This window comes from Mus pahari, chromosome 19, assembly GCF_900095145.1.
Source record: "Mus pahari chromosome 19, PAHARI_EIJ_v1.1, whole genome shotgun sequence".
NCBI classification, from domain to species: domain Eukaryota; kingdom Metazoa; phylum Chordata; class Mammalia; order Rodentia; family Muridae; genus Mus; species Mus pahari.
In genome coordinates this window covers 40,739,617-40,752,595 of record NC_034608.1, presented here as the reverse complement: position 1 = coordinate 40,752,595, position 12,979 = coordinate 40,739,617, and the positions used below count along the sequence as shown (strand labels likewise).

Sequence of the window (12,979 nt, the reverse complement as noted above, 5' to 3'; positions counted from 1 at the left end):
TCCTGTGTGCCACACGGGCAGGGAACGGAGCTGCCAGGTCCCACGTGTCTCTTGTAGATGTTTCTGAGGGAGATGGGCATCTTACTTTTCCATTGCTAGGACAAAACACCTCCACCAAGGCAACTCATTAAAGGTGTTTCATTGGGCTTACGGTTCCACCAGGTTAGAGTCCGCGATGGCGGAGCAAAGGCAAGATGGGAGCTCACAACTCGACCCACCAGCAGGGGGCAGAGAGCAGAGTGGGAATGACATGGGCTTTTGAACCTCAGGGTCCACACCCCCCCCCCGTGACACACCTCCTCCCATAAGGCCACACTTTCTAATCCTTTTCAACTGGGGATCAAGAATCCAAACACATGAGCCTATAAAGAGCGAGTCTCATTCCAAGCACCAGGTGGAGTCTAATGCTGCCAGTCAACATCAACGCATAGTCACCGATTCTCTCTAAACCAATTTTCTAGACATCTATAGTGGGACTTTCTGGACCTGCCAGAGGTTAAATAATGACATAGGAACTTACTAATTTCTAGTATAGCTTAGACCTTTAGCTTGGGCTGTCTCCCATGTAGCTCATCCAACTTAATCTTACAATCCTAGCCCACGACCCACCATGTGATTAGTTCTTCGCTGCTCTCTCCGTCCCAGTTTGTCCAACCACTTTCTCGGTACCTACAAGGTACCTAAAACCATTTCCTTATCTGGTGGCAAATCCCTGCCTCTGACTCTCTTCCCAGAGACCCTCTCTCAGCCCGTAAGTACCGCCTTCCCTTTCCTGCCTAGCTATTGGCTGTTAGATCTTTATTAAGCCAATCAACGGGTGAGGAAGGAAGCGTATTTACAAAGTACTGAGGCAGATGATGAGACGACGTAAGAAGAACACTACCAAAGTCAGGCCAGCTCTCAGCTGGTACAGTGCTCAGCAGCTGTATATACAGAGTCAACTTTCACACAGTGCACCCCAAGAGACATCGGTTCACTACCTGGAAGTGTGTTGTGCTTGTTAAGAGCTGTTTTGGGGCTGGTGAGATGGCTCAGCGGTACCGGCTGTTCTCCCAGAGGATCAGGGTTCAATTCCCAGCACCCACATGGCATCTCACATCCGTCTGTAACTCCAGTCCCAGAGACTGCAACTGCTTCACACAGCCAAAACACCAATGAACATTAAAAAAAAAAAGTTCAGTTTCTGTTTCTCTTAGACATTACATATGTATGCCTCTGTTGGGAGGCAGGTTCTCTATACCACAGCCTGCCTGATGAAGTCAAAGGACAGCTTGTGGGGAGGTCACCTCTCTGCTTCCTTTATGTGACTCCAGAGGACTCAAGTCAGCAGGTTTGGCTGTAAGGGGCTTCACTTGTGGAGCCAGAGTTTTTTGCCCACTTCTCACATATTTCTCCAGTACAGTGCCCTCCCCTTTCCCTAGCAACTTTGCAAATATTAAATGGAAAATTTCAGGAAAGGGTAACCTTTCAGGTTGTGTATTATTGAAGTCTTCCACTGACTTGCCATCCCACCCTGGCAGGCCCCATCTTTCCCTGGACACAGATCATGCCCTGCCCCTCGTCTCCATGCTCGCTGGCCACTAAGGGCTGGCCAGTTTCCACTCTTATCAGTGGCCATAGTATCCGGTCTCTTTGTGCTCAGGTAACCACTATTTTATTTAGTAGCCCTAATTCACAAGTAAATGCAGGGGGGTCAGATAGGCCAATGAAAACCAAAAAGACCGAAAGTCTTTGAAACTCAATGAGAAATTCAAAGTTCCCAATAAGAACAAAAATCCCACGTGATGGTCTCAGTAAGGACAATACTTGTAACTGAAATTGTAAATCACTTAAAAGACGCATGTGGTTCTGTGGCAACACTGCAGTGCCATGGCAGTGAATGACAAAGGCATCGTTGTCATTGGGAGAGAAGGGAAGAAAGACCTGTGTTCTGGTTGCTTCTGTACTCTGTGCTGGACCTGGACAGAGACTTAGCAGGGACAAGAGGCACCTGTTGTAGTCTGCTGTCGAGTCACCACCAATGTCTTACTGTATCTGACTGTAGGATACAACTTAAAGGAAAAACAGTTTTGTATGGATAGGTGTCTCCTGTGTCTGTCTTCTGACTCCCACTGGGATCTTGGAATGGGTTCTGTACAGATCAGGGCTGACTGCTGTAATCCCTTCCCACGGTCTTGTTTTAGAGGGGTGGGGCCTGGGAGCAGGAAATGTCATCAATGTATATTTTCTTGTACACCAGTAGGTGGTGACTAGGTGCCATCAAAACTGGTTATGATTGTTAGTGGCTTTAAAAAGGAACTTGATGAGAAACCCAAGGGACCTTAAACACTAAGGATGATGTGCTCAGCTTTTGTACACGAAGGTGAGAGTCTATAACACCTTGCCATGCACAGACCTGGGCTCTGTGGGGGGACAGGACCAAGGCTCTGTGGTCCTCTTGTCTCTTGACAACCAAAACCCACCATGCAGTTATCTGGGATCATAGCTGCCCTCTGGGTCTGCTAGCCTCTTTTATTAACCAACCAGAAATAATGAGGTAGCATTGACTTTCCCTTTGACTGTCCCCTTCTCCTTGTGAATTCCAGACTTTGCATCCTGCATTTCCTAACCAACATTGGGCAGGGATGAGCTCGTCTGACCCTTTAATATGATTCATATGACTGTCCAGTTGGACATTTCCCTGCAAGAATGAGCAATTGTCTTCATCTGTCTATGGTTTCCAGGACTCCCCTCAGGAATGTTGGGGCCCTTTTGACTTTGTATTCCCATTCCAGGAGGCTTTTCAGCTTCGGTTTCAGTCTCAGTAATCCTAGTGTCTGAAGAAAGTCTTTTCCAGTGGGGGAGGGGGTGAAGCCAGCTTTGACCAGCTTGCCTGGGAGAGCCTTGCTTACTACTATCTCAAGCGGTGTTTTCCAGAAATGAACTGAGATGCACTTCTGTCTAAAATCTTAGATCAGAGCCTGAAGGCCGACTCATGTGAAGTCAAGAAATCTGTGACTTAGTCTCTGACTCCAATGGGTGGAACTGGTCTGGGTACTTCAGAGATTTCGGGAAATCACCTGACGCCTCCCCATCAAGCCCTTGGGCCTCAGCAATGTCTTTTGTGAGTTTAAATTACTTTCCTCCCAAGAGCCTCTGACAGGACAGTACTGATAAACCCTAGAGAGATAAGACTTTTCCAAATAAAAAGATAAAAAATTAATTCGCTACACCCGAAAGCAAGCATTACATCATGAGATAGATTCTTGGAATGAAGATGTGGTGAAGAAAGCTGGAACAGAGGTTGTGTCCCATGATTGGGAAGAGTGTACAAGGGCCAGAGAGAGATGAGACACAAAGAGTGCACACCACACAGGCCTAAAGTGCGATGCTCTAACCTGTTGGCAGAAGGGGAGAAATGGCTTCTCTCTGACTTGTACATACACACCTGCTGACACCTACATCACACAAAGAAAGGAGATGCTGGAGAGACAGAGCCGAAGCGGCATGTTTGTGTACACTGGCTTGCAAGCTAATTGTTCCTGGGGAGTAGAAAACCAAACTGGAATGGGCATGGGGGTGAAGAAAGCAACCAAGATAGTAATGTGCAGTCTGACTGAACCATCGCTGGTTGAGCCATTGCTGTTAGTAAGGGCTGGCTCAGGGTTTTCATCCTCGATGTTGCCGTAGTTACTGTCCACAGACTAACACAGCTGTCTGCTCAGTCTGTGGTCATAGTGTGGTTGATTTTTCCAGATGTATCTTCAGTTTATCACCTCCTGGAACAAAACAGTCATTTGGTCTCCAGGGGCCCTGGCTTCTAATCTGCAATCCCCATCGAGAGTTCTTATCAGACGGGGGTGGGGGGAGGAGGTAGGGGGTGGGGGGGTGCAGCTCAGTGGTAGAGTACTTGTCTAGCACATACAAGGTCCCCAGTTCAACCCTCAGTCAAGTGGTGGCAGGTTGTAGCTTTGTGCAAGCAGGATGGTTCAGTGAGTAGAGATGCCGGGCCCCTGAGTCACGAGACCCCAGGATCCATATGGTGAAAGCGAAGAACAGACTCTGCCACATACCCTCTGAGTTCCTCATGTGCACTGGGGCACTCATATAACTACCCCCCCCACACACACATACACAATAAAATATAACAAAAGACTTTTTGTTTTTAAGTTCACTTAAGACAAACTTTCGCTCATCCCCTGTCTCTTCATTGTTTCAATAGTGAAATTCAGGGTCTCGGGATTAGCTGCCCTGCATCCACCCACCAACCCAGTCCTACCCGTTGCGTGAAGACCGTCCCAAGTCCTGCTTTTCCTGCTAACCCCTCCTTGACCTCACAACTGCGTTCTAGTGAGGTCTCCTTCGTGTTGTGACTAGCTCCGTTCTAATTTAATTCTGTAAATGCCTCCTGTCCATGTCAATTCTCCCTGCCCTATTTCTTCTTAAAAATGTATTTACTTGTATTTTATGTACATTGTGTTTTGACTGCTGTGTATGTCTGTGTGAGGGTGTCGGATCCCCTATAACTGAAGTTACAGACAGTTGTGAGCTGCCATGTGGTTGCTGGGAACTAGACCCAGGTTCTCTGGAAGAGCAGTCAGTGCTCTTAACTATTGAGCCACCTCTCCAGCCCCCATCCCATTTCTACTGGGTGGCACCCAGGATATTGCCTTGGGGGGGTGAAAATTTCCACACATTGACACATTGAAAGGAAATCTTTCAATTGACTCAAAAAGAGAAAAGAAACAAAAAGAAATGTGAACACAAATAAGCCATGGATATGTACCAGTGGAAAAGTGTGAAAAATACCTCTGAATTTATTATTTAAGTACAGTATAATACAAAGTTATAGTAACAAAGTAAAAACTAAAATAGATCAATATATAAATATACGAGTGTTACTTCATCAATTACTAAAATCATACAGTTCTCCCAACCATCTATAAACTTTATAAAGAAAAAGACATTTACACTGTATACAAAAGAATATGCCCCAAGAGTTGAGGAGTATGGAGGGAAGGGGAATATGTGATCTCCAGGGTTTTATGGGGTTGTGATCCGACAAGATACCCCTTCCTCCTCGTGGAGGCCCTGTGGGGCCCCTGTGTAACTATAAAAACACATTCTTGTTCCCAGTGCAAACTTCCACTCCTGAAAGATCAAGTTGTATTTTACTGTTGAGACATGGTCTTGTGGTTCAGTGTACAAAATAGTGGACCAGGAGGGCAGACTTTGGTCCACCTCTCTCTCTTTTTAAAATCCTAGAGTTATAGGAAGGTTGGCATTTCCCTGTCATCTCATCTGACAGGATTTATTCTAAAGCCAGACCTTCGTCCTTAAAACTTACAAGTTGCTAAGTACCTGTCACAGGTAAATGCTACATCTGCTCCCAAAGACTCCCCTCCCCTCTCCCAAGTGGCAGCCCACGAGGAGGATGGTGTGAAGAACGCTCGGCCTTTTAGGCGCATCTTCTGTTGAAGAGGAAGAGGAAGGCAGGTCCTCCTCTGGATCGAAGGAGCTGGGCTGTCTTTGTCATTGCTTCATGTTGTTGTGAATCCAGTCTAAGTAATTAGTAACCTTTGTGTAGACCCCAGGCACATCCTTCTGCCCACAGCCAAGGCCCCAGCTGATGATGCCAGTCAATGTCATCTGCTTATTGATCATGCACACCAGAGGGCCTCCCGAGTCACCCTGTGGAAGAGCATAGGTTAGTGGTTTGTACGTGTGGCAGACTCTTTGGAAGATTTCTATTGCTCTTTGGTGACTGCAGCCCTCAAAGTACTTGAGAGAGAGAGAGAGACAGACAGACAGACAGACAGACAGACAGACAGACAGACACTTGAGGCTCAGTTATTTTGATGGTATAGATTAGGCTGTATTCTAATGAATTCTGATAAAGCAGCAGTTAAGGCATGGTGACATGTGCCTTTAAGCACAGCATTCAAAAGGCAGAGGGAAAGGTGGATGTCTTTGAGTTCGAGGCCAACCTGGTCTACATAAAGAGTTCCGTGCTACTGAGGACCACACAGTGAGTGAGACCCTGCCTCAAAAAACCCAATTGATAAGTAAAAATCCACTAAAACTTCCCAAACACAGACTTAAGATAACTGTTAGCAGCCAAGTGTGTGTGTGTGTGTGTGTGTGTGTGTGTGTGTGTGTGTGTGTGCACATATGAACTGTGCTACTTGTAAGCTGTGTGGTCACAGTGAATTCTGGTTCACTTCTTCTAATCAGCTAATGACTATGTGGGTCTCAATGTCAGTGGTGGCTCAGTGCTTATGTCCCAGCACTTTATTAAGGAGGAAATGTACGTACCAAATCCAGTGGGCTCAGCACTGAGAACCAAAAGTGCTTTGCTTCCCAGGCTGAAGCCGGACTCCCCACCCCCACCCCACCGCATCCTATATCTATATCTTGAGTCCTGGGGGTGGGGGTGGGGGGGATGCCTTTCCTCATTCTACAAAGAAGTAGCAGTCTCACACGCCCCAACACCTTCACAAGTCAAGGATGAATTATGTTAAATTATGTCGCTTTACCTATTACTTCAATGGGGCTTACAGGAAATCCTGCGCTAGGCGGAGTTTCCTGTCCCCAGACTGGGAAAACTTCCTGCCATTCAGATTTCTTAGATTTGAGGTGTTTTGGTCTCTTATCACTTTCTTCTCTGAAGCTCCAGTTTTGAATCCCGGTGTCACACCTCCCCTGTGCGCCCCCCCCCCAAGAGCACCGAGGGGGGGACCCAGAGTGCTGGGGTTCTGTGTTTACCTGGCAAGCATCGTGGAGGTCTTGGTTGCCTCCGCTCCGGGTATCTCCAGCGCACAGCATGTTGTTCGTGATGGTTTTATTAAACAGATGCTGTGAGGTGCAGCGGCTGGACGGGTACAGTCGGACGTGAGCCTCCTTCAGCCGGTCAGAGAAGAACGGAGACGCTGAAAGAGAACATGTAGATCTTAGGGTCTAAATGTTGTTTTCAAGCATTTTGGAAAGAGAAAGCCAAACTTTCCGGTAAGAGGTAACATAAATCGGGTTGCCCCCCTGGGACATGACCCTATTTTACTCTTGGAACCTCCAACAGTCAGTCCTCTAGGCTGAAGTCACACTGGCCAGTAGTGCCACTGACCGTTTGCTAGATCTGCCATGAGGAATGTCCTGAATACCACAGACGCTTGGTAGCCTCTGTCTGCTAGCCGAAGGTCAGGGTCAGCCTTCAGCCACACATGGGACAGCATGGCCACAATGACTCCAGACACTGCCAAATGTGGCCCAGGCGGTGAGATCTCCCCAAGTAAGAACCATCTATTTAATCATACATTGTAGTATTTATTCCTTATAATTTAATCAGGGAGCTACTTCTGTTTCTACTTTGACAGCGAGGAATCTGAGGCTTAAAAAAAAAAAAGTGCTATAGCTCAATCTAATGGTCCACACCCGTGATCCTGGGATGCTTAGATAGGATTACATGTCTGAAACCACTCTAGGAAGCACTGTGAGACACCCCCCAATAACATAATGCAAATGCACATCTGGCTTGGATCATCGCTCTTTCAAGGGCCAGTGTGCTAAAGGCTTGGTCCTAGACCTTGGTGCTCTTTGGAGATGGCAGAGCTTTAGGATGTGGCCCTGGGAGAAGGCAGTTAAGCCTTTGGGAGAGATGTTGAGGTCCAGGCTCTCCCTCTGCTTGCGTGTTCCTACAAGGTGAACTGCTCCATTGCTGTGGGCTCCTGCTATGATGTGCTGTCCTCTTGTGGTGTGCTGTGCTGTCTGTCCTCCCTCCTGTGGTGGGCTGTGCTCCTGTGGTGTGTTGCGCTCCCTCCTATGGTGTGCTACTCTCCCTCCTGTGGCATGCTGTCCTCCCTCTTGTGATGTGCTGTCCTCCCTCCTGTGGGGTGCTGTCCTCCCTCCTGTGGTGTGCAGTCCTCCCTCCTGTGGTGTGCAGTCCTCCCTCCTGTGATGGGCTGTGCTTCTGTAATGTGCTGTCCTCCTTTCTATGATGTGTTGTCCTCCTTTCTATGATGTGCTGTCCTCCCTCCTGTGGCAAGCTGTCCTCCCCTCCTGTTGCAAGCTGTCCTCCCTCCTGTGACATGTTGTCCTCCCTACTATGATGTGTTGTCCTCCCTCCTATGATGTGCTGCCCTCCCTCCTGTGGTGTGCTGTCCTCCCTCCTATGATGTGCTGTTTTGCCACAGGCCCACAGACTGGACCAAATGACCATAATCTGAAACTTCTAATACCATGAGCGTGGACAAAGCTTTCCAGTCTTTAGGTTAATTTATCTCTTACCTGTGGGCATTATGAGGAAGCTGAATGAAAGAAACATCCAGGGTCCCACAGCTAAGCCAGATGCATGTCTGGGGTTTGAGCTGTGCCACTTCATTGTCCAAGAACACCCATGACCCATGACCCTTCTCCCCTCCTCCACTGGACAGCAAAGCTCCTTAGAACATTTCCCTATCCCAACTTACTGTGCCCTGCACAGTGTCCCCATAATGCAAGGAAGTAGATGGTAGCTTCTTGTCGTACGACAGGCCAAGCCCTCACCTACATTTTTCTGTGTCATGCCAGAATTAGGACCAGGACACTTTATGACCACATCCCCTCCCATCAGCCTGACTGCCACACTACAGACAAGTATGGGATCAAGACTTCTAGCCACTTACATGCCTCATGCTTGCCGTAGCCAGAAAGCTCACACTCTGTCCAGTCAGGGAGCTGTAGGTTGGGGTCAGGGAGGCAGGCAGTGCCCACAGAGCTGCTCTCCTGGGCACATTGCTTGGACTGTGACCTCAGCTGCAGTAATGCTGTGAGCAAAACAGGAGAGGGGTGAGTCGGTGGCGTTAGGGGAGGGGAAGGGAGGGACCCGCCCGGGAGGGCGAGAGAGAGAAGGGTGTATGAGAATAATAGCATTTTACCGATGTCGTTGTCATAAGTGTCGTCATCAAATTTCTCATGGACTATGTATTTTTCAATCTCAAATGTCTGCTCTTCCTCTCCGGGGACCACCCTGTATGTTCTGCCCAAGACCACTTTAAGATGATGGGGGGGAAACCTGGTGGAAAAACAGCATTGGCATGTTCTATCGTTTTGTTTTTAATTGATGTTTACGGCTGTGGGGTACTCTCATGGGCTGGCCCCAAGGCCTTCGGGACTAGGAAGCCCTTACCTCTCTAGAAAGCAGTGAGCAGCCGACAGCACCCAGCAGGGGCTGATTAGCACCCCTCCACACAGGAATCTCTCTCCGGGAGACCTCTTGTTCTTGGCAAAGATGGCAGCCTGCCAAGGGTGTGAGGTGATGTCTGTGTAGAGTCCTCCTTTAATTCGAAACTGAGGCCGTTTGTACTGCCTCAGGCCACAGGTGGCTGGAGAAGAAAGAACAGGGACTTGAGGGTTCAGACCTGCAGTGTGGAATCAAGGGCCTAGAGAATCCCCGTAGTTTTGTTTTGTTTTGTTCTGTCAGAACCCTGAATTTTTACAGAGGACAACCCTTCAACGTGCTGACACAGAATGATGTAATTGTCTCAATGAGGGTGACAGCTGCAGCTTTCCTTTGTTGAGTAAAAAAAAACGACCTACCAAATAGCATACATATGTATCTTTCTCCTTCCCAACACTGAGTTGCAAGAGGGCAGGAAACCTTTTGTTGAATGTTACAGTGACATTGGGATTAGACACCCACCCCCCACAAAGCAGGGGCCTTTCTTCTGCATATTCCCTCCTATCTTTTGCCAACAGCAGTTTCTTGGCTTAAGATATAATGTAGCCTTGCAGACTGCCTCTAGAGAAGCCCTTCCTTTTCCATCTCCTCAGCTTGATCCATTCTTCAAGGACATGTCAAGTCCCACTGCCTCACTAGGCTCTCACTGACACCATAGCCTTGGAGACCCCGGGTGGAGTTCCTGAGATTAACGCATCATAAGTGACTTTTGCCTAAGAGTTCAGTTTGTGTCATAACTTTCCAAGCAGACTCTTCTAACACCCCGATGTATCTGTGCGTTCATTGTAAACTAAGTATTAACCTATTCTTTGGCAACTTCCAAACTAAACGTTCACTTTGGGGACATGTGCCAACCTGAATTTTCTGTCCCAAAGCCTCTATTGTCAGCTCAGATCCCCTATGTTAAATGGGCTCCATGGGAACGTGGAAGTGTGCAGAACTTGGTGGGTCACATGACTTCTGAGGGCATTTTTGGATAAATGGACACTGAAGTCTGTCACCAGGCTACTGGAGAAATGTAACAACTGTTGTCTAAGGAGCCACAATGTGGAACCTCTTTCTCTTCATGGTTACCAGGACTACCACCACCTTCAACAGAGATTGCCACAGAGAGAAGTTGGAGCCTATTGCATTTGAAGAGGAATGGATGGGTTGGTCTTCCTTTCTGTCCCTCCCTCTTTCCCCACAGATCTCACAAGTGTGGCTGCCTACCCTAGCTGTGGTCAAGAAAGCCTCCCTACCCGACAAAGGCCTGGCTTTCCTGGAGGTCCAGAGGTTACAGAAGATTGGTGGTGGCCACAGGAGGTGGCAGAGAAAATAGTGAGGGATTGAGCTTGGGAAAGGGGGGAGTGGCATAGTGGGCCTTACAGCATGGGGACATGTCACAGTATTCCCACGTCAGCTTTCGGTCCTTCATCACATGGCACCAAGGTCTGGCATCTCCATCTGGATTCCTATAGAAGAGGAGTTTGAGGTTTTTAGTCATGCCACAGAATCCTGATAGAAGGAAGCTGGCAGACCCATGGCAGAGAGTCAAGAAGCCAGGGTCAGGGATCCCAAACTCGGGTTGGCTGTAGCAGGCCCACCACGGGGGAAGGTAACTCCCTTTACATCCTTTTGTTCTATCAGCATTGGGAAGAACGGAAAGCTATTCTATGGAGAGGTTCTGTTTTGGTTCGGTTTGGTTTGGCTTTTTTGTTTGTATCTGTCTGTCTGTCTGTTTTTAACAATGACATGGGAGTGCCCCATGAGGAAAGAACAGGAGTCTTGTTTGCAAAGTTTATGTCTCTTGGGCTGGGACGATGGCTCATAAAGGGCCTGCTTCATTAGCATGAAGGCCTGCGTCTGAATTTCCAGAACTCACAGAGAAAGCAAGAGAACAGGGGATGGTGGCACATACTGTTAATTCCAGGACCCAAGAGAAAAAGGCTGGAGGGTCTCTGCCTCCTTAGTAAGCTCCAGGCAAGCCTTGTCTACATAGTGAGCTCCAGGCAAGCCTTGGCTACATAGTGAGTTCCAGGCAAGCCTTGTCTACATAGCGAGTTCCAGGCAAGCCAGAGCTATGTAGTGAGACCTTGTCTGTTAAAAAAAAAAAAAAAATCAGGCAGAGCAACCTACTCCTGTAAGCCCAGTGGGGAAAGGGGCCAGGGTCTCCGGGGTGGAGAACAGGTCTCTGAAGTTCACTGGCCAGCCTGGTCTAATAAATTAGTTTCAGGATCAGAAAGAGACTCTGTCTCAAAAAATAAAGGTAGAGGTCGATAAGAAAAAAAGACACCTGATATCAACCTCAGGCCTACACACACACACACACACACACCATGCATGTGCGTACACACACTATCAAATACACACATACCCCATTCCACCCCAATCGGAAAAACAAAACCCATGTATCTTAGAATACGACTAGGTTTCTCTACATAATGTCCATCATCTTTCATAACAATGCTTTACACTGAATGTTTTTCCTGCCCAGTATCCCAGGCCTCTCTGCTGGGATCTGACTCCCTTAGCCCCTGGGCTACGTACCGGCAATAATTGTGTCTGCCCAGGCCGAGTGCCTGGGAGTTGGTCCTCCACGCTGTGTAACTCTTGCCCATGAGGACTATGGAATTCCAGGGGAGGCAGGAGGCCTTGGATGTGGTAAGGCTGTGGGTGCCACGGTAAGTCACACCTTTCCCAACATAGCAGTCCTCGCTTTTTCCTGCAACGAAACATTTCTCAACTTTAAGCCGAAGTGGTTAAACGTTGATGCTGCAAGTCGCAGGGTTTCGGCAGGAGAGGGATGCTAGGATGTGCTGTGAAGGCATTAGAGGCGCTACTGTGACAGTCTAGATGGTCAGAACCAAGGTGCTGCAATGGGGCTGTGCTACCAGCCTGCCCTTCTCAGCTTTGCTCTGCCAACCTTGCCCACTTCCATCCACCTGCCCCATCCTGCCCTTGATGCCCTCTGTGTGAAACTTGACCGTGTTTGCCTTTCTTGCTTCACTATAGCTGAAAGGGATCTGTAAGGTTATCTTGATTCTTGACCCCTAATGTAGACCGGATGAGGAAGGGATCAACAGGAGAGAAACCATCACCGGTACTGGAAACCTAGCCAGCTACGCAGAGCTACTGAAGGTGTGCCTACAGCTTGGAGGCCTGCATCTTGGAGGTGTGTCTACAACTGCTACTTTGCTAAACCAGCATAATAATCCCTAAGTGCACTCTAAATATTTGTCTTATGCCCAGCCATAAGTGTAGTCCTGACCCTCCCCCACGAGGAAATGTCTCTTCAGAACAGATGGAAATCATTACAGAACTCAAACCACAGCTAATCAAAATGCAGAGCTGTGGAGACCAGTCCCAGTGGATACAAATACCGAAGGCCCAGGAATCATTTTGGAAGAGGAAGTGGAAAGACTAAGAGTCAGAGGATTGGGGACTTGTTATGAGGATGTGTCTTCCTTCTAGGGATGTCAGAAGCTATGGCCATCAAGTCCCACCTACATGACTGCCTATTGATGAGCTGAACAAGGGTGAGAATAACAGACATGCCAAAGCAGATGGAGGAAAGCCCGCCAGGTCTCAACCCTGCACAAGGAACTACAGGCTCATATGGGATGCCGAGTGTGGGAGAGGCAGTCTTCCCCAGGGAAGAGCACACCAGCTGATTACCTAATACAGAATGGTCAGCCGTGCAAACACACAGTCCCTCATAATGGCTAACAGTATACAGACTGAGAAGGCTGTGTTTAGGAATATATACATATAAATGCATGTAACAACAATTAATTAAAAAAAAAAAAA

General features: G+C 48.0%; 1 protein-coding gene across 1 annotated transcript in view; it reads right to left on the bottom strand.

Annotated features, from left to right (window-relative positions):
* Window positions 1-4,758: 4,758 nt before the first annotated feature.
* Plat (plasminogen activator, tissue type) overlaps window positions 4,759-12,979 on the bottom strand; it is a 25,361-nt gene continuing 17,140 nt past the window's right edge. The window contains exons 8-14 of the mRNA XM_021218949.2: window positions 11,720-11,894; window positions 10,559-10,644; window positions 9,140-9,335; window positions 8,889-9,025; window positions 8,637-8,777; window positions 6,745-6,908; window positions 4,759-5,670 (exon numbers count right to left, since the gene is read on the bottom strand). Coding sequence (XP_021074608.1) covers window positions 5,512-5,670; window positions 6,745-6,908; window positions 8,637-8,777; window positions 8,889-9,025; window positions 9,140-9,335; window positions 10,559-10,644; window positions 11,720-11,894 — 1,058 coding nt within the window. The 3' untranslated portion in view covers window positions 4,759-5,511. The remainder of the gene's footprint in view (window positions 5,671-6,744; window positions 6,909-8,636; window positions 8,778-8,888; window positions 9,026-9,139; window positions 9,336-10,558; window positions 10,645-11,719; window positions 11,895-12,979) is intronic.